Genomic DNA, 23427 nt, shown 5'->3' on the forward strand with positions numbered 1-23427 from the left:
ATAGCCACGTGAAAGATGCTGTGCATGACCTCAGTTCTGGAGTGGCTTTCTCAGGCAGTTTACTCCTTTCTCATCGCAGGGTGATTACAGACCCGTAGAAGTTCCCAGCTTCCAGATTTAGAGCATGAACTTCCACACTAATTATAGCAGAGGAATTTATTGGGGGTGGGGGAGGGCAATCAGTTTAGAAAACCCAATCCACCACAGCCAAGATTACATCCACCTTTTACCAGCTGAAGTTTTGATCGATAGGGTACAATTTGTTCCAACAATAGGGGCAAAATATCCAAAGATACAGAGGACAAAAATGATCGGAAACTAGTGTGGCCTCTTTCCCTCGCTTCCGCTTCCTAATCTCTTGTTTTTTCTGCTACGCAGTCCACACAACAATATCTGCAAATAGTTAGAGGAGTGCACAGTTAGTATTGTTATCTTTTATTGTATGAATTATACCATGCGTGCATGCTAAGAATAAAACCAGGTTTTAGTATCACAATGGGTAGGTACTTCACCAGACTAGGAGAAAACTCTATCTGCGATACACTGATCAGATGGGGGATTATGTTCCAAGGATGATGCAAAAGCTGATTAACCAGCAATACCAAATTCACTTCCTAATAGACTAGCTCATTAAGGGAGAGCAAACAGTATTATGAGGCAACATCGATGAAGGAGTTTTCTGTGATTCAGCTCATTACAGAAGTAATGGTTGTAGCAACAAGATCAATTGCAGATCAATTCACATAAGACCTGACAAAACTGGGTAGCAGTAGGAAACAATACGCCCCACCTGAGGGATTTGGCATCAAGCAAGTCTTTGGAATAATTAATTATCTGGTAGGAGAACACACAGTCCCAAGAAAACGGGACCTCAGTGATGGTTCAAGGACTACATATATAAAGAGGTATGCCTAAAAAGGCATACCTTAATTAGGACTTTGGGGAAAACGATCCAAAAATTGCTGGAATGATTTTGGTTTGAGTCTTTGGAAGAGCGCTCTGGTTTGGCAGAGAGGACAAAGCAGGAATTATCACTTCTCTTCCTTATTTTTAAATAAAATCCTGGTTTATTATAATCAAATTACACAAGCACGTTAAAGAGATTTTAGTTGGATTTTTATTTTTTTTAGTGACTGCACCATTTTAAACCACCGCAACAGAATATAAAGCAGCAATTCTCTTGCATCATGCCCCTGCTGCTCCTCTTCAGGAAAGAAAGGCACAATGTTTCAAGGAAAATAATTAATTGCAGGATCAAATCAAGACTTTCTGCTTTTAGTAAGCCGAATAAATTTTGCACGTAGTATAACTACTTTAGCTCATCCACAGATTTGACATGAAAAATCTAAACTCTTCATAATTTAACCACAATGCTTACATTGCCACACTGCAATTCACAGTTCTTTAGCAAGGTCAAGAACAGCTACAGCTTTTAAGGTGAAAGCCTGAAGTATTGTACTAGCAGTTAGTGAAACTAAGATGCTAAGATATATTTACCTTCCAAAGCTAGATTTATTCATGTTATTTAACCTAAACTCTAATTACACCAAATAGATTATAGATGAAAAGTAGTTCCAGTGAGGAAAATGAAGAACATCAGTTTTCAAACATTTTAAATTTAGAAATGTGCTAGCTGCCATTTCAGTGGCAAAAGAGACCCTCTCCTGTAAGCGATAAGGGGGTTTTATTCAGCTAAAATGTGCAAAGGAAAAAGTCTCAAAATGAGAGAAATATCACCAGTTCATATTGGACACAAGGGAATAAAATCCTTTGGAATTAATTCCTTTAATCCATTTTCTTGTCAGTAACCTCTGCAGATCTCTTTGTGGCGATTCCATTTGCAACCCCATTGCTTTCAAACTGCAAATAAAAGACAGCGTTGTTAATGGCATGTGAAAACAAAAAAAGGACTCCACACCCAGAAGAGTAAGAGCTGGCGATGGAAATGGCTTTTAGAAGCAAGGCCAGTGAAGATCTATGAAAAAACTCTGCAGCAAGAACCAAAGGGGTGATGTCTCTTTTAGAGTTACACATAATTATTGCTTGGCAGGGAGGAAATAAGGGCAGAGACAACATATACAAGTCTTTGCATTTTGTTAGAAGAGACAAATAATAACATTTTCCCCCATTATGAGTGGCAGAGCTAGCTGAAGAATGGTGAGGGGGTTTTAATTCTGCTTCATGTATCCTGTGTGATGTACCACTTATTTGATTTTTTTCCTTCTCTGAAAGACTAGCCAGTCTTTAAAAAAAAAATAATAAAATTAACTAAGCTGTTTCAGAAAACAGGTGCAATTCCTATTATTCCAAGACCTACCAGAAGCTGTCTTGAAACAACTATTTCTAGCTGGCTCAGTACCGGTAACTCCCTTTCATAAGAAAATAGCCACAAAAACGTCTGTAAAAACACCCAACTCTTTATTCTTTTGTGGTGCCCACCCTGAACTATTCCAGAGTGCTTTATCCGAGTTTCCCTCGTTACCTAAATGTATTAATCTTACTTTATAAATTCCAGACTCATCCTCTTGATCTCTTTTCGTGGCTGAAGGTGCCCGTGGATTTCCAGCGCTGCCTCCTTGACCTTGTTTCACAGCTGTTGTTTCTTCCACAGCTTTCTTGGGCCAGACACGCTTAATGAAAGGTGCGATAACGGGATAGATATAGGGTTCGAGGAATTTCTTGTAGACCCAGAGGAGAACCGGAATGACAATACAAGGAATGCACACCATGGCTTCCTCTTGTTCTGTGACAAAGCTGGCGAGGGGAAAAAAAAACCCCACAACTTAAGATGACAGTGTTTGTATACCACGAGCTAAGAAAACCGTCTTAAATAATGAATAAGGATTGTAGTTGACATTCAAACATAAAGGATTCTTTAATAATAGATTAACTGTTAAAGTTTCAAAAATGCTGTATGTTCCAATGGTATAAAATCCTCATCCACAATAAGGGAAACATTCTGGACATTTTAACAAAAAAGGAGTAGAGTTTGCATTAATACATCATTCCTACAGCTGGAACTTAGAAAAACAAATTCAGAAAATAAAAGCTTTGCTTAAACCACACAAAACCAGTTTCAGCAGTGAGCTGCAGATATCAGCCCAGTTCTTAATATATTACAACAGAGTATCCAAAGAGTTTGGTTTTCTCATTCCCTTTTTATTTAAAGTGAAATTAAATGGCAGGACTCCAATCCGTCTAGTGGCTTGCTACCACTGAAGGACAGGTTGGGAGGCGGAGCAGGGGGGAAGAAAATCCTAGTCAGGATTTGAGAAGAGGAGAATATGGGTTACTTGATTCCTCTGGCATGGTAGGAATCGCTTCATCCCACACCAATCATAGAATCATCTAGGTTGGAAAGGACTTTGAAGTTCACAAAGTCCAACCATCAACCTAACAGTGCCAAACCCACCACTAACCCATGTCCCTCAGCATGATGTCTACACATCTTTTAAACACCTCCAGGGATGGTGACTCCACCACTTCCCCAGGCAGCCTGTTCCAGTGCTTGACAACCCTTTCCGTGAAGAAATTTTTCCTAATATCCACCCTAAACCTCCCCTGGTGCAACTTGAGGCCGTTTCCTCCCATCCTGTCACCCGTTACTTGGGAGAAGAGACCAACCCCCACCTCTCTACAACCTCCAACACAATTGGCCAAACTATTAGAAAATAAATGCTTCCCTCTCTCCCAAAAGCAGGAAGAAGTCTTCAAAACCAGAAGCCTGTGATGAAAACAGCAGAAAGCCAAAGCGCGGGGGCAGAAAGGCAGAACTGGGAGAGGAAACAGTTAATTAGCATCAGAGCTGGTGCTTTCAGTGCTGACGAGATATATTAGCCACACTCAGCTGCACAGCGCAGCTTTGCCCTTCACCTTCCTCCTTTCCAGGCTGCTGACGTCTAAATTCTCACACAAAGCAAAACAAAAGCTTTCCAGGATGGACAACGAAGAGGCAGATGTGCACACTTCTGAGTTCCACTTTTTAAATTTTTTTTTTTAAGCTGTCCTAAAGATGTTTTTAGCCACATGCCCTGTGGAACAACAGAAAAGCAATTTCCCAGTTGACTGGCTTTGCTTACTTCAAACGTCCTTTTCCAGGATCTGAAGTCAGAGAGGCAGCTTAAATGGAGACAGCGGGAACGAGGTGATCCACTAAAGCTGTTCCAAAAGCCAAGAATCTGCCAAAATTGAGTTTTCAAGAAGCCGTTGTGGATTCATCTGTTCACCTGAGGGAGGGAATCCCCCCATCCCGGTCTGGCTGAGGGGACGGCCACTGTCAACATCCCAGACCCCAAAACCAGGTCGTCCCTCTGCCATGGTAAAAGCGAGTCAGGGGGAGCATAACACCGGCCCTAAAACACTTAAATATCCTCCGTGCATTTCATCTGCGATGCTCTGTTGGCTGATTAGCAGGTAATTAATTTGGGAGAGGGAAAAATAAAAAACCCCACAAAAACCCCACAAACAAAATAAAGCAAAAAGGCAAATGGTCCGATTTTAACAGCAAGCGTATCTCTTTGTGACAGAAGCTTTTGTTTCACAAAAAAAAAACAAAAAAAAAAACACCACCTCAAAATTGTGTTTGGTTTTATTTTGCAGGGCGGCGTTCAGGGCGGTTTGCTCTCCAGACGCCCGGCCAGCCTGTCCGGTGACCGGCAGCATTCCCCCCTCCCCTCGGTACCGACATCAAAAGTAGAGCGGAAAAAAAAAAAAAAAAAAAAAAAAAAAAGGAGGTAAGTTTCCCCTCAAACACGCATTCAAACCGAAGAGCTCACAGCTCGTCCGGAGCTGCCACATTCCGGGATTCGCCCCGCCCGCCCCCGGTTAACGGAGCCGCAGAGACGGGAGCGAGCGGCCGGGCCCGGCCCGGCGGGTTGGAGGGCTGACAGACCACGAAGGGATCCCGGGGGGGGGGAACGGGAACGGGAACGGAACCGGCCCAGCACTCACCTCACCCGGCAGCTCCCCGCAGCCGATAGCGGCTGCCGCAGCCTCTTTCGCCCCACCGGAAACGGAGCCCGCGCTTCCGGCTGACGCGCGCCGCCAATGGGAGAAAGCGGCGTGCGCGTCACGTGATCCGCACCACGTGACCCGCCCCCACTGGGCCCGCTATTACCTTTAAACTCCCGTAAATATGTGAAAAAAACCCCACCCCCTAAATAAATAAGTTCAGAAGGTTTTATGTCGCCGACGGAGCGAACGGCTGAGGGCACAGGGCTGGTGCCCAGGCACGGACAGCGTATGTGGGGTAAACAAACACCAGCGTTTGCACCTAATTATCTCATTTTATAGATTAATAATATCTTGCATCATCAGCATCCTCACAGCCGAGTAACATGGTTTGGTGGCAGCACTCTCCACACGCCAGCGGAGCCACCGGGCCCCACGTACAGCCTTGAAAGAGCAAATAAACGCACACAATAAATCTTAACTTTTTAATTTTATTTATGTACATCTGCTGCGTCAGATTCACTCCCGAGCCATCAGCTTTTGCTTCTTCAGCTTCTTCTGGGAAATCTGGAAAACAAAACACAGGAATGAGAAAACAGCAAATCTACACCTTCCCAAAACATCATACAAGTAAGTTTACCATCCTCCTTTGAACGGAGAACGAAGATGAACAAACCTTCCGTGTGGTACCAACCCCTGAGAAGCGCCTTGCTCGGCTCTCAGCATCGTGTTTACAAGAAATACCGAGGTTGCTCAGAAATAACAACTTTTTTTTTTTTCATGGGTGTTCCAAAGGTGTCCTAAGATAGTCATCACAGCAACCCCCTCTGCCTGCTGAGCACCAACACTCACATTTCGTGACAGTGACACCGAAGAGGACTAAGGATGTGCCACTGGGTACCTTTTTCTTTTGAGCAACTTCTTCCTCTGGTTTGGGAACGATCTGCTCCTTCTCAGTGAGGATCATCTCGATGTGGCAGGGGGAGCTCATGTAAGGGTTGATGCGACCGTGCGCTCGGTAGGTCCGCCGACGCATTTTGGGAGCCTTGTTGACCTGGATGTGCTCGATCACCAGAGAATCCACATCAAGGCCCTGGGAGGGGAGGGAAAAATAAAGCTTGTGACTTGTTTCTCTCTTCAAATAAATAATTTTGCATGTAACTGCAAGCAAATAGAACAGCTGAACTCGGCACTGCCACAGAACGGAGTATTTTCCAAGCAAGCACCACGGGAAGTCAAAAAACCCCCAACTACCTTTCTACACATCACAATGAATTTAAAGTGCTGATGGCTCAGAAAAAGAGTATTGTTTTTTCATGGTTATTCCAAAGGTGTCCTAAGATAGTCATCACTGCCATCAAAGTGACCAAATGAAGCACTGAGTATATTACAAAGATATATTGACCAAGAGTCCACGGATTTTGATTTGTTTTGTACGTTTTAAGAGATCCAAACCACACTTTAATTCTAAACAGTCGATAACAGTACACCAACACCTCTATACAATTTTTTCACCCACAAAGCAGGTCTTATCCCGCCGCTGAGTTCAGGAGCGCTGACACACAGCGTGACACGAACACTGCGTGTTTAATGACATCTACATAGCCTACCTTGAGCTCAGCATTGCTCTCCGCATTTTTCAGCATGTGCAGCAAGAACTCCGCACTTTTCTTGGGCCAGCGTCCCTGCGTCCAGCCCCACTGCTTGGCCTGGAAGAAGAGAGTTCATTTTTATCATGGTACAATGTAACTTACCCTTTACACACCATTAACTTGCCATTACATCCCCTTTTTATTAAGACTGCATACCAAAATAATTAACTTGATGAATTACTTGACACTGCAAGTAGACGCAATGCTTGCTGTACTGGAATTAAGAATAACTCTTTTCCCTCTCAAGTTTATATATAAAATTATCACAAACAACACCACACTATTGTCTCAGCACCATCTTTTCTCTCTTCTCTAACCAGTCCCAGCCAAAGCGTCCTTCACACATTTCCATCCTGGACCTCACCTGGGCACATCTCCCAACTCCTCCGTTGTAGCGACGGAAGGGAACACATTGCTTCTTCAGGGTGACATCCTTCAGGTACTTGGTGGCCTTGCGGATGTGCATGCCCTTGATGGCCTGGGCGGTCTCACGAGTGTTCTAACAACACAAAGCAAAGTTCCTCTTAACACATCTTACCAAGTTACAATGGGAGAAAAAAGACAAGTTACAATGGGAGAAAAAAGACTTCTAAAACACTTCTCTCACTTTCCTGGGTCCTATTCTTTTTGCTACAAACGCAGTTTAAAAGAAGTCGCCCCCCCCTCCCCCGTAATTTAAAAAGTGAAGAATAATTCACAATGCTATTTTTTTGTTACCTACTGTTCTAACCCTCAATATGACTTCCATTAGTGAATTTGCAGCTCTGGCACGTCTTCATTTTTTTTTACCTCATGGCTAGATCTTTCTAACCAGCAAAATTAACATTTGAGTATTTATACTTTTCATAGCTCCCCTTTGGCCACTAATTCCAAAAAAGCAGGAGTCTGAAGGACAAATTCCTACTGAAATGTCAAATATGGCATCTCAGAGGAAGCAATGAAAAAACAAGCTACAATGTAATTATCTCTGTAAGGGAATTATAGAGGGAAGAGAGAAAAAGGCTCAGAAAGAAAAATGAAGGATAAAGTATTAGTGCTTAAGACAATGCAAAAGTAGGAGAGAAACTACAATCCCACCTGATCACAACTAAAGAACAAACCAAAATAAGGGAGGCCTCTTTTCACCTGCACTGTGTAACACCGAGCAGAAAAGCATCTGCTCAGCTTTGGGGTTAACTCAAATCCTGAAGTCACTGCAGCACCTAAACCTTTTCCAGAGGAACCCACGTCCTCCCAGGCGGTCCTCACGTCCAACACCGTACGCCTCCCAAGACCACGTCTTGACCGGCAGCACGATCAAACCAACACCACGTTCTTTCCAAACCACCAAAAAGGCAGAGTAAGGCAAACGAAATGAATCCCTCCTCTAACGCTAGCTCAATTCCTCCCGCTAAATTCACTGCAACTGCTTTCCCGTTTTATTTTATTACCTATGTTAGACAGGAAGCTTTTTAGGACACATCATCTCGGTTTTGATCCTGTGGATGAAAACCACTACAAGCAGCTAAAGCAAACACGGGCCATAACCTGCACTAACGCCCTTAATTAACTACGTAGTGACACAGGAAAGTAAAAGACACTTTCTTCAAAAAAAAAAAAAAAACCACAACACAACAAAAAATATCAAGAGAAAACCCTGAAGCAAATGAATTCGCGTTTCTTACTGTGCCCGCCCCGCATACCTTGAAATGCACTCGCAGGTTGGATCCCCGTGACTTGCATGCTGCAGAGAGAAAAAAACAACTTTTGGAATTAAAGCCTCAGTGGCTTCGCTGAAGTCCTACGCGAAGGTCCGCGAAAAAGAAAAAAAAAAAAAAAAAAGTAACTCACATTTCGTGGGGTTCTCCGGATCCAGAGAGTAGCGCACCATTTTGGGGCCTCAGCTGCAAAAAAGCAATTAAAAAAAAACAAACCCAACCACATATTAAGCTTCTAATATAGATACGCAGGATCCGGATTGTTCGCCTTGCTGAAGGAGCTGCTCAGAAATTACGCTTTCTTTTCACAATTAAATCCAAAGGTGTCCTAAGAAAGTCATCACCGCAGCCGTGGCCTCCCCCCGAGGCCTGCTTCCACCCCGCACCCGCCAGCCACCCCCCCAGCTCCGCCGCCTCCATCCCCTGCCCGCCCTCCCCCGCAAATACCGAGGGCGTCCGGCGAGGCGGACCCAGCCCTCGCCCCCTCGCCGCCTCCCCGGGGCGCCCTGGCCGGGATGGGAGGGGATGGAGACGGCTCCCCGACCGCCATGGCTCCCTCACCTCAGGGCGGCGGCGGGGAAGAGGAAGAGCGGTGCATGCCGGGAGGCGGGAGAGCCGCCCGTTCTCGCGAGAAGGCGGGCGGGATTTGCGCCAGGGAGCGTCGCGGAGGTGCCGCGCCGAGTGCGGGGCGAAGGGAAGCGGAGGGACCGTCGATAAAGGCGCGGGGGGGGTATCAGGGCGGCACATCCCCGGCCCTGTCAGCGGGACCAGGGCAGCGATCGTCCCGCTGCGCTCGGCACCGCTGAGGCCCCACCTCGAGTGCTGTGTTCGGTTTTGGGCCCCTCACGACAAGAAAGCCATTGAGGCGCTGGAGCGTGTCCAGAGAAGGGCAACGGAGCTGGTGAGGGGTCTGGAGCACACGTCTGATGAGGAGCGGCAGAGGGACCTGTGGGTGTTCAGCCTGGAGAAAAGGAGGCTGAGAGGAGACCTTCTTGTTCTCTACAGCTCCCTGAAAGGAGGGGGTAGCGAGGGGGGGCGGTCTCTGCTCCCAAGGAAGAGGCAATAGGACAAGAGGAGATGGCCTCAAGTTGCACCAGGGGAGGTTTAGGATGGATATTTGGAAAAATTTCTTCACCGGAAGGGTTGTCAAGCCCTGGAACAGGCTGCCCGGGGCAGTGGTGGAGTCGCCATCCCTGGGGGTGTTTAAAAGATGGGCAGATGTGGTGCTGAGGGAGATGGTTTAGTGGTGGACTTGGCAGTGTTGGGTTGATGGTTGGACTCGATGATCTTAAAGGTCCCTTCCAACCCAGATGAATCTACGATTCCACGAGCGTGGGACTCGATGATCTTAAAGGTCCCTTCCAACCTAGACAACTCTACAGTTCCACGAATGTGGGCGCAGACCGGCCCCTGCGCAGGGCTCCCCACAGCCCCAGGCCTGTCCCCGCAAAATGGCGCCGGGCCCACCGCCCTGAGGGCTCAGCCCCGTGCTGTGTGTGGGGAGAGCTGCTTCAGTCAGGAAAGGCTGACACTGGAGCCAGGACACACCTTTATTGGAGGACACACTCAGCTCAAGGCCAGTGTGGTTTCCATCCCAGAAATCAGCCGAGTGGAGCCAAGGGGCAAACCCACGGGCTGCAGCTAGATGGCAGTTCAGGATGAGAATAGAGAGCCGCACATCCCTTAACAGAGGTGTCCAAGAGATCAGACCCAAAGAGATTCATGTTTTTAAATTGCTACTGCACCATTATAAAAAAAATCAAAGACACGCTTATTAAAATAAAATATTTCTTTTTTCCATTTTAGGCTGCGTTTGCCAGTAGAAGTTCTTGGGAAATTTGACAAAGCAGCAGTTCAATAAAACCGAAACATTTCCTGAAAGTGGTACCCGGCTCCAGCAAAAGGCTCGTCGAGAAAAGTTTGGCAGAGTGGAGAAAAAAAAAACATCTTCCCGAGCGGCCAGCAGTCTGGTGTGCCGGCACCTCCCTGGCACAAGAATCCAGGTTCAACACTGCGTTTAGAAATAGGAGCAAGAACTCACCACCCATGTAAACACTCTGACCACCAGGCTATTCTTGGATCTCTTGTTGAGTGCTAAAAAACCCTAAAGCTTTGAAGCAAGGATTTCACCCAGATGAGAAGAGGGAAATATTTGAACTATCACAAATATTTACGAGGCTGGAAACTGTAGAGCTCCAATTCTGACTGCAGCCCTCCATTTACCTGCCTTAAAAGATGCCTTTTACTTTGCTTTCAAGGAGGAGCTTTCCGCAAAGTCTCCAAGGAACTTCTAAGCACCGATCTCAAAGCAGGGAAACCTGCTGGGATGTGGGCAAATATTATTACTTCTTTTTATATATGAGGTTCCCATGAAAAAAAAAAGAGTTAGCAGCCCACACTCAGAAGAACAGGCACTAGCTTTTGGTCACAGTTGCTTATTTTGAGAAATTCAAGATGCATTTTCAACAATTAGCACTTCCATCATCATCCATGGGATTAGAAGCCACTTGGCACCTCAGTACACACAACCATCTTGGAATACCGGTAATGCAGAGGAGGATCAGCACCACCAAAATAGACACACGACAGCCTTTCTAAGCCAAGTATTACTACAGAAAAATAAACAGACCAGAAAAAGCATCCTCTCTGGGGTCTCATGACTTCGAGGAAACAATAAATATGTAAAAAGAGACCTCAGCAATGACTTTCAACACTTCCTTGGTGTTTCAGTTCTCCTTCCTATGGAACAAGAACAGTAATATTTCCAAAAGCACTAAGTTTCCAGATGCAATAAATTAAAACTAGCAAAAGCTGAGGTCCTCAAGCACTTCCATGGCCTTCCCCACCACACTGTGGGAATCTCCTCTCACAGCCCACATGAATGCAACTTTACTCCTTCGTCATTTCTGCCCTCCTCTCCACACCTGCCTCCGCATAGGAAGCCAGTGCTGGTGGAGGAAACCAGCCTTTCCATGGGAAGCACCTTTTCACGCAGCTTGTTCTTAGCAGCAGAGCACAGAAGCAACAAGATGTTCAGAGAAAGCTGGAAGAGAGACACGAAACGTAGGTAGTTGACACATGGTTGGAATTATCACACGGTCGTTGTGTTCATCAATCGAATCCAAAACAAACAGGCGACGTTTTCTGTTACTTACGTTTTCTCTTTCCCCGACACGTGGAACTGTTTATGATCAGCTGCTGAGGGCTTGCAGTGGTGGAAATGTAGAGGTAGGAGCTTCTGCAGATGGTGTCAGGAAATGAGATGCATGTTTTCATCGTTGTTGGGAGGTTAACAACTGCTCTCAGAGGCAGCCTAGCACATATCTGGTGCTGAGATCAGGGCTGAGGCAGCTGAGCATGTGCCCTCGTTGGGGTTTACCCAAATTATTCCCCCAGTGCACCAGCTGCCTTGGATATTTAGCTTGCGTTGAGCTGACTCAAAAAGAGTTTGTGGGTCCTAAGCAGAACATGTAGGCACGTAAGTCCAAAATCATGTTCCTGAAAGCTCCTGTGTAGGAAGCAGCTGCCTCCTAATCCTACTGGGATCTCAACTCCATGGGACTTTACCTTAAATTCCTCAGCCCTCTTAGCTCCCGTCCATACCACCCAGCGCTGGGGATTGTGCTGAGCATGCCCAGGAAGACCTCACTCTCTCAGCAGGTACTGAAAGCAAAGAATCAACTGTGTTCAGACCCTAACTGTTCCTCTACTTTGTGTTCTGGAAGCTCCTGCTGGTAGCATCCTCCCGGGAAGGGCTGATCACAAGGACAGCAATGGTTTCTACCTTCTCCTGTGATGCAGCTGCAGAAAGTGGTAGTGCCCATCTTAACCCAGCAGCATGGTGGCCACAGCACACTCTCAGGATGTGAGAGACCCACTTTCAATTTTCTTCCCTTGAAAGGTTTCAAAGCTGCATCCTAACCAGGAGGCCAGAGGTTATTCTGTGGCAAAGATGTTCCCATCCTTCCTGCTACGGGTTTTCTGCCAAGCAGCCCCCAATGAAGTGGTTTCACACCTCTCCTCTGGACCTGCTCCTGGGGCTTGAAGGGGGCTGCACCTGTTAACCTGCCCTGGAAGAGCCCGGCAGGCAGCAGGTTGCGTACAGGTACAGGAATGTTGTATCACATAAGTCCTTTTGTGGATTTAGCTGTGAATAAATAAGCAGCCTTATCAGTCCTACGTGAATTGCCAAGCCAAATGTCATCCTAAGTGACAATCAGTCAACGCCCTTGATAGCCACCATCCCTCCTGGCCAGAGGGAGAGGGACTGGCCAGGGCTGTGTTTTCACAGCAGGTCTGGAACCAAAAAGAGAGCTCACTTACAGCCGTAGAACCCCCCTGCTCACCTTCTAGCAGCTCTGGAGCTCAATCACTGCCAGAGCAGATGTGACAGAAGCAAACCTGTGCCTGTCCTCAGCCAGCTGGTTCAGAAGCCAAAGCATTCCATTTAGCCCCTACTCTGCCTCAGCTCAAGGCACACATCTGCCTTTGCTGCCCCGCTTGGGGACAGTAACTTCTAACAGAGGGGCAGGTGGAACAACAGGAGGATCCGTGCTAAAATCCCCCTGACAGGTAGATCAGGGGCTTAACCCCGGCTCACTAAAACATACTGTATGTCCGCTGTGCTATAGGAGGGGGTTTTGAGCGGTTCTTTGCTCAGAAACAGAAGCCAATTCCTTAAACTTTTCTGTAGATTTCTTGGCATTTATCTTACAGCCCTGGATTTTGCAGCCCAAGGGTTATGTGGGGATATTAACTGTCATTCACAAAATTACATACCAGTGGGTTGCTTGTCCTAATGGTTAAGCAGAAAAATCTTGAAGGCAAAGGCACCCAATATTCCTCTTAAATTGAAACCAGCTTGAAGGCTGGAGCTGCAAACACCGAAAGCTCTCCAGCCTTCAGACAGCTGCCGCACTTTCTTTCCCTCAACTCCTCTCTCCTGACCAGCCTCTGGGCTCCTGCACTCCTCCTCCCAGGTGCGTGGCTCCTCCAGAGACACAGCTCGCTCCCATTCTTTGCCTTTTCCTCCTACGGTCAGCAAAGCGGGCAGCATTTGGACACGTGGTAGGTCAGTTCTCCACCTAAGCCACTCGCCACAACCATGTCCTAAAATCTACGGATCTGTGGGCTTAGAAAAAGAGGAAATGCATCTCCAGAAGATGGACTGACCATCATCAGCAGGACAAGGAGTTTTGCTCTGCATCAGTAATTCTGTCTTGGTCACTTAAAAAGCTCAATTACGTTATATATTCCTGGAATGCTTTTGATTCCCTGTGCGTCCTCCTAAAACACAGGGAATTCTTTACGAGCAGAGGTTAGCTACGGTCTATTCATTTCTCTCGTGGATATGCTGTACGCAGTCCAGGGGTGAGGCAACAGCCAAGGGAGCTCGGCGCCGTGACAGCTGAGTATCTGTCCTACCGTCACCACTGCTGAAGCGTGACGCAGCAGGCACGGCACCTTCCCCACGCTGCTGCTGCCCAGCCAGCCAGGAGCATGGTCAAAACAAAAAAAAACCTCAAACACAGCAATCTATGAGATTGTCTTAATACTCAACGTTTTTTGGCATATTGTCCTAGAGCTACGGGTTCATCCACCCCCTGCACGCCCAGCTAGGAGGGAATCACCCGTAAAACAAACCTCTTGTGCTATTCAATAACCTTGTAGCTGAAGTTTATGTTTATTCAGTGTATTTTTTGCCAGCAAACCATTTACGCAGGTTGTGCGGGTCTATGACTGCTCGTTCATGGCTTTCGTTGCCAGAAATGGACCAGCCAATCGCCTTGATGAGTAAGGCAGTAAATAAAGACATCATGTAAGTGCCTGATCACAAACACTATTTGGGATAAATTAAATCCTGGGTGTAGGTTTGCTCTAACCTGTCTGGCTCATAACTGAGAAGTACTGCTTTAAATGTGCTTTAGGTTAATGAAACCAAAAATATCCCTGGAATCAGGGATATCGCCCACAGTTTGCATCCACATCTTAGGCACAAATTAAAATATAGGGAATCCTGTTTAAACATGAGAGAAAACCTTTTTTTTTTTTTTTTTTTTTTTACTGGGAGGATGGTTGAACCCTGGAACAGGTGGTCCAGAGAGGTTCTGGAGTCTCCATCCTTCGAAATAAAAATACAGCTGGACAGTATCTTGGGCAACCAGCTCTGGCTCACCCTGCTTTGAGCTGCCGGGGGGTTGCTCTAGACGATCTCCACTGGCCCCTTCCGACCTCAGCTTTTCTTGATCTGTGAATCCTGTGAATATTTCTAAAGCAGAGTGCGTCCTGTACTACGAAACACAGCCTGGAACTCCATCCATTTGTTGCAATTGCATCTCCTGACCAAAATGGATCAAAGAAGGCTCTCCCATTATTATCTGCTTTATGTTTCCATGGCTGCCTTGTTGAAGAGCTCCTCTGGATCAGCTGATAAACCACAATCAAACCTGTTCTCTTCCAGGGGTTTCTGCACCTCCACCTCCCTGCTGACAGACACCGCATGGAGGGATGCAAGACAGGGCTGGTCCTTGCAGGCAGGACCCATCTTTGTCACCCCTGCAGCCCTCCCTGTTCTGAACCACGGGAGAGATCTGCTCAGACCCTGGGAAATGAGGTTGGATGATGCCTATTAACACAACCTGTGCAAAAGTTGCAGCCAGCAGACAGGTTTCTGTTCACGGTACGGCAAGAAGCTACAGCCCTGAACATCTACCCTCTTCCAAACTTAGTATCTGTTGCAACCCTTCCAGCATCTTTACTTATCATCCCATCGCATGGTTTCTGTGTTAGTTCCTTCCTATCCTTATTGTCAGAGATTTTCCCCGAGTTTCTGCTCTCTGTTGCTGTAACGATTGCAGCATCTCCCTCTTCGCAAGACGTAGACCGCCCCACTTTGATCCCAAATGTCACCTCTGAGGTCATCCCTCCCTCCTGGATCGCTCCTTCCCTCCCTCTTCCCATCATCCAGCTACCCCCTCCTTTGCTATTGCAACAACTCTGACACAAGCCCCCTCTTTCAAAGCTTTCCCTATCTGTCCATGCTTACTAATCCTCTCTAGCTGAGCTGCCCTCCCCCTCTCCAACCTCTCCTCTCCGCTCCGCATGGTCTTTTCCAGTGTGCACGGCCCAGTCACATGCCAGTGCTCGGGAAGGTCATATGATGGGTAGGGACCGCCGGGCAAGGCTGCGGCAGGCATCCGCCGAACGCGGGGCCCTGTTAGGCAGCACACCTCCAGCTCCCACCCCATCCCACGGCCACCCCATGACTCAGTCAGGTGCTGGACCAGCAGCGTGCGGGGACGCAACAATGACTGCACAGGCACGGGGCGGGAGACGGGGGCTGAGGAGTTGCATTGCAAATGCAAGGAAGGAGCATTACACCCAGGGATCCTGCGGGATCCTGCACCCATAATCCCAGACAGGCAGATCTGCTGCCACTGCTCCCCTCTCCTGCCCACCCGGCAGGTCTCTGCTCACACCTCCCACATCATGCTCTGCTTAGAAAATATCACCCTTGTGCTGAAAAAGCGTATCACCGATCTGTGCAGAAAAACCCTCTTGTTTTTCTTCTGCCCTGACCTCAGTCTGTCTGCCTGTCTGTCCTTGGACTGGGAGTTCCCGGGATGAATATCGGCAATGTCTGTACATCACAGGCAGGAACATGAGTACAAAGTACTCAGAAATGCCCCAAGCTTTTCTTAATTAATTACAGAGCCACTGACTCTTTCTAATAAGATCCACACACTCAATAAACGCAGTAAACGAGAGAAGTTAGGCAATTAGCAATAAATGGCCAGAGGGTGAAGCAGAGCTCAGCGGGGGACCGCCATCCTCAGGGACATCTAATTCTTTCCCATCTTCCTATTGCACACGCTGCAAACGCATGCAATAGATGGTCTTTTCATTGAGACACCGAGGAGTGAGACCAGATTCAGGGATGGGATAACTGATGGGTTCTCAAAGTAAAATGTGCAAGCTGGTGAAAAATGAAATGAGTAATATTGTCGGTATAAGTAAAGCCAACATCTGAGGCGAGCAGGAGGCTCCACGTATCTCCAAGGATGGCTCAAGGCTTTCCCCTGTCTCAGGCAGTTCCCAGCACTACGCCGTGCTCACACTTTAGAAGGCAAAAGGTTCAAAGAAGAGGGTAAATGAAAATAAGGTGCTGGAGAACAAATTATACCGACCTTGATGATACACAGCACCGTCTTGTGCTGCTTATTTCCAAGCCCCAAACTATTTGTCACACTTTTTCTGAAAAAAAAAAAAAAAAAAAAATCAAAACCAGAAAACACTGTGTAAAGTCTGTTTGGGGTTTAAAATACCATTCCTCTTTAATGTGAATCTCAGTAAAACACTGCCAAAGGATTTCCTAAAAACCCACCCAAATCAGCAGTCAGGACCACAACGAGAAGACGAACACGCATGAGCTGTCTGACCCAATACAGCTTAGGAAGAAAGAATTATCTGAGATTTGCAACTATAAAGCTTGGGTGCAAATTAGCAATAATGGTGAGAACTAACATTATATATTTTTATAGGGCTTTGCTAAAGTAAGTAACAAATTAACTGGTTTTAATAAACAACTCATTTTCTTTCCTGTAGGCACTGGGAAGTTGCATGCACAGAGTTTCCTCCTTTTGGTGTCCATCCAGATTTACAGGATCAGTTTTGAAAGCCTGAGTGCCACTGAGATAAATTTAAAGTGGGTTTAGGAGTGTTGAAAATCAAGCTCTAGGTGGCTGGTTTGGGGTTTAGTCTGGGAAGTTTTCAGAAAAAGAGATGTCCGCTTTCTAATTATTTTGCCAAAATACCAACTGGCAATATCTTTTAGCTGCTAATTACCAGAAACGAGCCCGAAGACAGAGCTGTGCCCCAGTCTGACAGACCCCTCTAAGCAGTCACGAGAGCTGCTGCCCGCTCTGCCGGTTCATACGGTCTCTGCTCGAGCTGTGGTCCGGCTGAGTGCTGAGTACCTCTCACTGACAGCACTTCAACATCTGCTCCAGACTTGGGTCAACTATTCCTGCAGATTTGAAGAAAAAGCATGTGGATAAGGATATGCACTCTAAAGCAATCCCTGAACCCAACAACCGCTCCCCAAACTCCCCTCTGGACTCTCTAGCAACTCCACTTACAAAAAGGGCAGGGGAGCGGTGTTAGTAATTTATTATTTTTTTAATCTTTTCCCTTTGCTGGAGGCAGGAGAGCTAAGGCAGAAGCACCGCTGGGGACTCACCATCCACCATCTGAAGGGTCAGGTGATCACGAACTTCTGAGACCAAAATAGGACCTCAGAAAGGAGCAGAAGCAAACATCCCCCTGGCCACCCACGGCACCTCTCCACTGCCAGTGGGCTGAGCTCCAAATCCCTGTTCAAGCCCAAACATGCTCACCATTCATCCAGCTTGGATGGAAAAGCGTGGGCTTTAGGTAAAGGCGTAAGAAGAGAGAAAATATACGTCATTCCTCGGCACAGACCTAAAGACATCCTTGTCTGTAGAGTGGATGGGGCAGGCCCACCACCCACCGCTGGGTCTTCTATCTGACACAAAGCAGCCAAGCGGTCTGGATCCACCTCACGTACCATAGGATGTGCTGGGAATGACAAGCCGCTGAATTACGCTTGTCTGCTTGGACACAGAGATGTCAGGACACACTGAGCATTCCCTGGCTTTCAGCCTGCGCTCCTGCACAGCTCTGCTGTGGCTGGAGATGGGGTAAGATCACTTGATGGTCTCCGCGAGAATGACATGCTCAATCAGAGCAACGTGGGGACTAATGCAAGGCATGGGCAGGGGCGAATTAGATAAAAATCATCATAAAAATCACTTCATGTCACTTAGGCATGTCTGGGAAAATGGCACAACAAAGAGTGGCCAAGAAGCAGTTTGTCCTTGGTGAAGGGTGGTCCAGCGGCAGGACCTGCCATGGGGAAGGGGCGGCTGGTGAGGATCAAAGCCTTCTGGAAACCTCCCTGCAGACGGCGATGCCCGGAGGCAGGTACAAACTGTAACGTTCCTCCCTGTGTGACAACGTTCACAAGAATTAGCATTTCGCAGGAATGCGGGGATTTATTCTTCAAGGCCCACCGTATCCGCGAGTGCTACAGCCCAAACACTGCACCAACAGAGCATGTGCTTGATAAGAACCCCGGAACAGATGCCAGCGGATTTAATGTGGGACAGGAGGCCCATTGCAGGTTTGCAGACTGCTGGCAGGGTCAGCTGTAAATATTCCCTCACAATCAAAGGCATTCATCTAAGGATTACATGCTGGGGGCTTTGTGGTAAAGTAAATTTGCAACTAACGGGACCATTAATAGTCAGACAGTTTAGTTGGCTCGCTGGCTGCCATTTATTTCCCCCCCAGTCATTTTTACTACATCTAAATACCAGGGGGATGTGGGACTTGAATGATGTGGCATAAGAAATCAGCTTAGAAGAAGTAAGAGAAGGGGTTACCTCCAACAAAGAGAGCTCAACGGGGATCGAACAGGGATATCAATAGTGGGTAATGCCACTGAAGCATGTGAGCTGATTTCATAACCTGAGGGAGATTAGCCTCTTCTGTAAGCGAGCAAACCTATCGAGGGATATGAAGTATTGGCCCTGTAAAGCCTGCTCATAGAAGGGCTGTATTTGAAAGGCTGAGGAGGGGAGGAGAGACTGCGTGGGGTAAGGAACGGCTGCGAAACAAAGACATCAAGGCCTGCTTTCACCCAGTTTGGTGCTCACAGAACAAAAATATCCATAGCAGAAACTGTGCCATATAAGTAACATCTCCCGCCTCTGCAGTCAGCGCTAAGTATAAAATAACTGGTGGTGTGATGGGATGATGACAAACCGAGAGGTCCTGGGCTGAGCAGGCGCGGGGTGATGCAAGGATTAACCTGGGATGTTTTTTCCCCACAGAGCTGCCTCTCCACGGCCGTGGACCCTTTGGGGTGCAGTCAGCTCCGCACGCCTGTCCGATACATGGGTCCTCCCGTGGCTTTCACCCCACCTTGGTGCACCCTGAGGTTGCTGCCATCTGAGCAGCACTTCCCTCTCTGGGTTTGTTCTCCAGCCCCATCTCTACCCCTCCTCCCCCATCATCTCAGAAACAAATTCGGCAGAAGGAGCCAAGAGGGAAACTAACACCAGTCCCACTAAATTCTACTGCCTGGGCTGTGTTTTATAATTGAAAAGAAAAACTGTTTTATAACTGAAAAAAAAAAAAAGAAAAAGAGAACAATTCCTCTCTCTCCCCCCCCCCCTCCTCTCCAGCAAATCCTACTCCCTCCTTCATTGGAGAAAAGGAATGAAAATGGAGAAAAAACAGGCGGGAAGAATGGAGGGTGTGTAAAACACTCTCAAGTTTCTATATGTGGAATTAAAAATTTTCAGAATAGCACTAATCGCTCCCTGACGCTGAATAGCTGACCTGAAGCAATGAAATCAATCTTTGGCTTGCGCAAATGCGCACTCCTTAATAGGAACATCTTTGACTCTTGTTGTTGTGCCATTGCTTTCAGTAACAAGCACCCCAAGAACCACAATTTTTCCCCATCAGGAGGGTTCACTCGAGCCAAGTGCTGCACTCATGCAGTGAGGTGACTGCGACGGGATGCAATCTTAGCCACAGGACTACTGTGCAAATCCCTCCTGCGGCCATTCGCTGAGGCAGTGGTACCCTGCCCTGGACAGCAAAACACTCTCTCTGCTGTTATTCCTAAGGTGTGTCATCCCTGGCAGAATGCGGGATGCCACATCGGCACCGCCGTTCATGTACCGTGATGCTTTTTATTTTCCTTGTGATCTCCAGAGCTGCTCCCGCCAGAATTCCTCTACCTCTGCAGGTCTTTAAAGAGGTTGTGCGATGCTGAAGGATTTTCCCTTTTCCCTTAACGCTCAGCTCTTTAATGGTGTGGTTCAATCGTACTTCTTGCTGCAAGGAAAGGAGGTGTCAGTATGCTACTTTTAAAGACAGGGAAATAAAAACATTAAATAAGTTGTTTTGCAAAAGGCTCCTAACTTCACTTTCCTTATGCTGAGCTCCTGCAGAAGACACTGGCTGTAACCTGGATCTGAGATGTTCTGCTCGTATGGAAACGGCATTGAAAGGGTCTCATCGCTGAGTGCACAAACGTGGAAACCTCTCAAATTAAATGCTGCTAATGAAAAACCTGTCTAATCCTTCCCCGAGATCACCAGCAGACTCCAAGACCTTTAAATGTTTTGGCATATTAATTTACACATCATATTGATTTTGGCTTTTTGCTACTAAGACAGAAGCTTAACTCCTCTTGCAGCCTTTCTGCCTCCACACCTGATGGCTCTTCTCTGTCTCACCACATTTGATGCTGGAGAAGACACCAGCCTTGACCTCAGCCACGCAGCACCCACCTGCAGAGAGCTTGTGGCTACAGCTGAGCAGGGACATTTCCCATTTCCTATAAAAACGCTCATGATTTCAAAACCATTCCTGTTCTGCTGTTGGACCGAACTGAGATCTTTAGGACATCACAGTGGGGATGGAGAGAATAAGAAAGCCAGAAAGAGGCCTCCAAGAACAGCCAGTATCTCCCTGGGCATTGCCCTGCTCACACCAGCTGCTGGGCTAAACCCTCCAACATCCCTACAAGTGCTGTAAATATTGAGCTTCCAGCTCTTTTAAGGTGAATTATTACCCATTTTACCCTGGTTTAGTTACTTATTACTTATCACAATATCCAGAAATTCCATCTGGGAGCCGTGAAATCTTTCCTAGTGAAAAACTAATCAAAACTCGGAATCTCTCCTTAAAATTCTTAGCCTTAAAGAACTGTTATTTTCCGAGCAGCTCTGGGTGGGAGCCGCCTACCCCCACCATCCCAGGCCGTTAGGGTTACAGTGAGGTTAGCGCAGAGCCGCACTCCCTCCATCGATACAATGCCCATCACAGTTCCCAAGCATCTCCCCAGCTGATTGTCACCTTTTGGCCGAAGCAGCCAGGGATTATTTTGATGTGCTTCCTCCTCGCTGTTGTGAAGCTATTCTCACTGCTCCTGTCATTCTTGGAAGCCAACGGTGAAGAGCAGGACCCTATCCTGCCCGGAGCCTGGCATTGCACAGACAAAAGGAGGACACGCCCCCGCCCATCGTTTCAACGTTACAATGGCAAGAGGCAACAGCTGGATGCAAAGACACGGGAGGAAAAATGAGAAGACATCACAGTAACCGACGGTCTGGTGGGGTTTCGTTGGCATCAGGAATTTTTTAAAATGATGAAGCTTTTATGATGAGGCTTAGTTGATTCATTTCCTGCAAGACTAAGTCTGGTTGTGGGCTGGCAGCTGAGAAACCTCTGTCTTTTCTTTTTTAAGCCACTGCTGTTAGGATGCTGCTCCTCAGGGGGGACCACACATCTGCAAGAGAAGCTGCATCCTCAGGACACTCCGCTCAAATCCACACTCCCTGGGGAGAAGCAGTTAGCGTCATCTCCAGCCTCCTGAAACACGAGGTGCTCGAATTGCTCCCAAAACATGTGTTCATTCTGTGGAGTCAGAAACAAAGAGGGGTTGGGAACGGTCCCCAAGAGAAGAGCAGCAGTCCCCAGCCACAACCTGCTGTGTGTGCAAGAACTATGAGAGAATGGAATAGGAGAAGAGAGAAGAGAGAGAAAAGAGAGAGAGAAAAGAGAAGAAGAGAGGGAGAGGAAGAGGACAGGAGAGGGAGAGGGAGAAAAGAGGATTTCAGTTGGAAGGGACCTACAAGGATCATCTAGTCCAACTGCCAGCCCACATGGAGTCAGGAGGTGGCTGGGTTGAGCAAGGCTCGCAGGGGCACAGAGTAGGAATTCAGCACTCTGGGAAAGCACTGCCAGAAAGTCAGGTTAATTCTAGATCATAGAATCGTAGAAGGGTTTGGGTTAGAAGGGACCTTTAAAGATCATCCAGTTCCACCTCCCTGCCATGGGCAGGGACACCTCCCCCCAGCCCAGGTTGCTCCAAGCCCCGTCCAGCCTGGCCTTGAACACCTCCAGGGATGGGGCAGCCACAGCTTCTCTGGGACAACCTGTGCCAGGGGCTCACCACGCTCAGAGTAAAAAATTTCTTCCTAATATCTCATCTAAATCTCCCCTCTTTCACTTTAAAATTGTTCGCCCTCATTCCATGTCTCCCCTCCCCGATCCAGAGTCCCTCCCCAGCTCTCCTATAGCCCCTTTAGGCACTGGAAGGGGCTCTGAGGTCTCCCCAGAGCCTTCTCTTCTCCAGGCCGAACCCCCCCACCTCTCCCAGCCTGTCCTCACAGCAGAGGGGCTCCAGCCCTCCCAGCATCTCCGTGCCCTCCTCTGGCCCTGCTCCAACATGTCCATGTGCTTCTGCTGTTGGGACCCCCCGAGCTGGAGGCAGCACTGCGGGGGGGTCTCCCCAGAGCGCAGCAGAGGGGCACAATCCCCCCCCCGCCCTGCTGGCCACGCTGCGGGGGATGCAGCCCGGGATGCGGGGGGCTGAATAGTCCTTAAGGTCCCTTCCAACCCAAACCATTCTATGAGTAAAGTGAAATCGCTTCTGAACGATCAGTAACTGGTAAAAATCTCAGCAATAAAAAAAAAAAGAGGACTAAAAGGTCAGTTTTTCACAGCAGAGGGTCCGTAACTTTACGGTATCACTCACGTGGCTGATGGGCTGCGAGTGGGTGATGCCCCTCGGGATGCATCTCGTGCCCGTGAGGTCCACAGCCCCCCCGAGTGCCTTCCCGCGGGTGGAGCTGAAGCCGCAGCCCCGCGCCGCCTCCTGGGTCGGTGGGGCGCGCTGCCGCCCCACGCAGCCCTCTACCCACGCAGGGGCCGCCCGTCCCCGCTGCCCCTCGGGGTGACATTGCTGAGGACCCACCCGTGACCGCCTCCCGCCTCCCCCCCCCCCCCGGGCTCCCCACGCGGCGCGTTCTCGCGCCCACCCCCCAACGCGTGAGCGCCGCGCCGCGCCCCGCCCCCTTTCCATTCAAGCTCCGTGACGCCAGAGAGGGCGTGACCAATGGGAGCGGCGCTAGAGGCCGGTCCTGCCTGGGCCCGCCCCATCGGGCCACGAAGCCCCGCCCCCGCGCGGCCCCTTAAAGCGCCCCGCCGCCCGCCGGGCCCCGCCGCTGCCCCGTCCCGCCGCCCGA

At 48.2% G+C, this 23427-nt stretch overlaps 2 protein-coding genes across 3 annotated transcripts; both read right to left on the minus strand.

Moving 5' to 3' along the window:
- Positions 1-1099: 1099 nt before the first annotated feature.
- Positions 1100-4995, minus strand: LOC309683461 (UPF0729 protein C18orf32 homolog). Its single transcript, XM_082497750.1, has 3 exons — positions 4951-4995; positions 2502-2754; positions 1100-1860 (listed from the first exon to the last, which is right to left on the minus strand). Exons 2-3 carry the CDS (start codon positions 2727-2729, stop codon positions 1786-1788), a joined length of 303 nt encoding a protein of 100 aa, XP_082353876.1. The 5' UTR covers positions 2730-2754; positions 4951-4995; the 3' UTR covers positions 1100-1785.
- A 426-nt stretch (positions 4996-5421) lies between these two features.
- Positions 5422-8889, minus strand: RPL17 (ribosomal protein L17). 2 transcript variants are annotated; one of them, XM_082497035.1, is made up of 7 exons: positions 8861-8889; positions 8433-8485; positions 8285-8325; positions 6967-7101; positions 6561-6659; positions 5852-6043; positions 5422-5517 (listed from the first exon to the last, which is right to left on the minus strand). In XM_082497035.1, the coding sequence occupies exons 2-7, from the start codon at positions 8470-8472 to the stop codon at positions 5470-5472; spliced, it is 555 nt and encodes a 184-aa protein (XP_082353161.1). In that variant the 5' UTR covers positions 8473-8485; positions 8861-8889; the 3' UTR covers positions 5422-5469. The 2 variants fall into 2 exon arrangements, with proteins under 2 accessions (XP_082353161.1, XP_082353162.1); XM_082497036.1 differs by lacking the exon at positions 8861-8889 and adding an exon at positions 8747-8799.
- Between the last annotated feature and the right edge of the window lie 14538 nt (positions 8890-23427).

Source organism: Vanellus vanellus (assembly GCF_965231255.1).
Source record: "Vanellus vanellus genome assembly, chromosome: Z".
Lineage (NCBI taxonomy): Eukaryota > Metazoa > Chordata > Aves > Charadriiformes > Charadriidae > Vanellus > Vanellus vanellus.

Excerpts from the sequence above, each read along its gene's own strand:
- LOC309683461 (XM_082497750.1), bottom strand. The coding sequence starts at position 2,729 with ATGGTGTGCATTCCTTGTATTGTCATTCCGGTTCTCCTCTGGGTCTAC. Across the intron at positions 1,861-2,501 it reads ATGAGTCTGGAATTTATAAA|TTTGAAAGCAATGGGGTTGC; the intron begins GTAAGATTAATA and ends TTTTATTTGCAG.
- RPL17 (XM_082497035.1), bottom strand. The coding sequence starts at position 8,472 with ATGGTGCGCTACTCTCTGGATCCGGAGAACCCCACGAAAT. Across the intron at positions 8,326-8,432 it reads TCCGGAGAACCCCACGAAAT|CATGCAAGTCACGGGGATCC; the intron begins GTGAGTTACTTT and ends TTCTCTCTGCAG. Across the intron at positions 7,102-8,284 it reads ACCTGCGAGTGCATTTCAAG|AACACTCGTGAGACCGCCCA; the intron begins GTATGCGGGGCG and ends TTGTGTTGTTAG.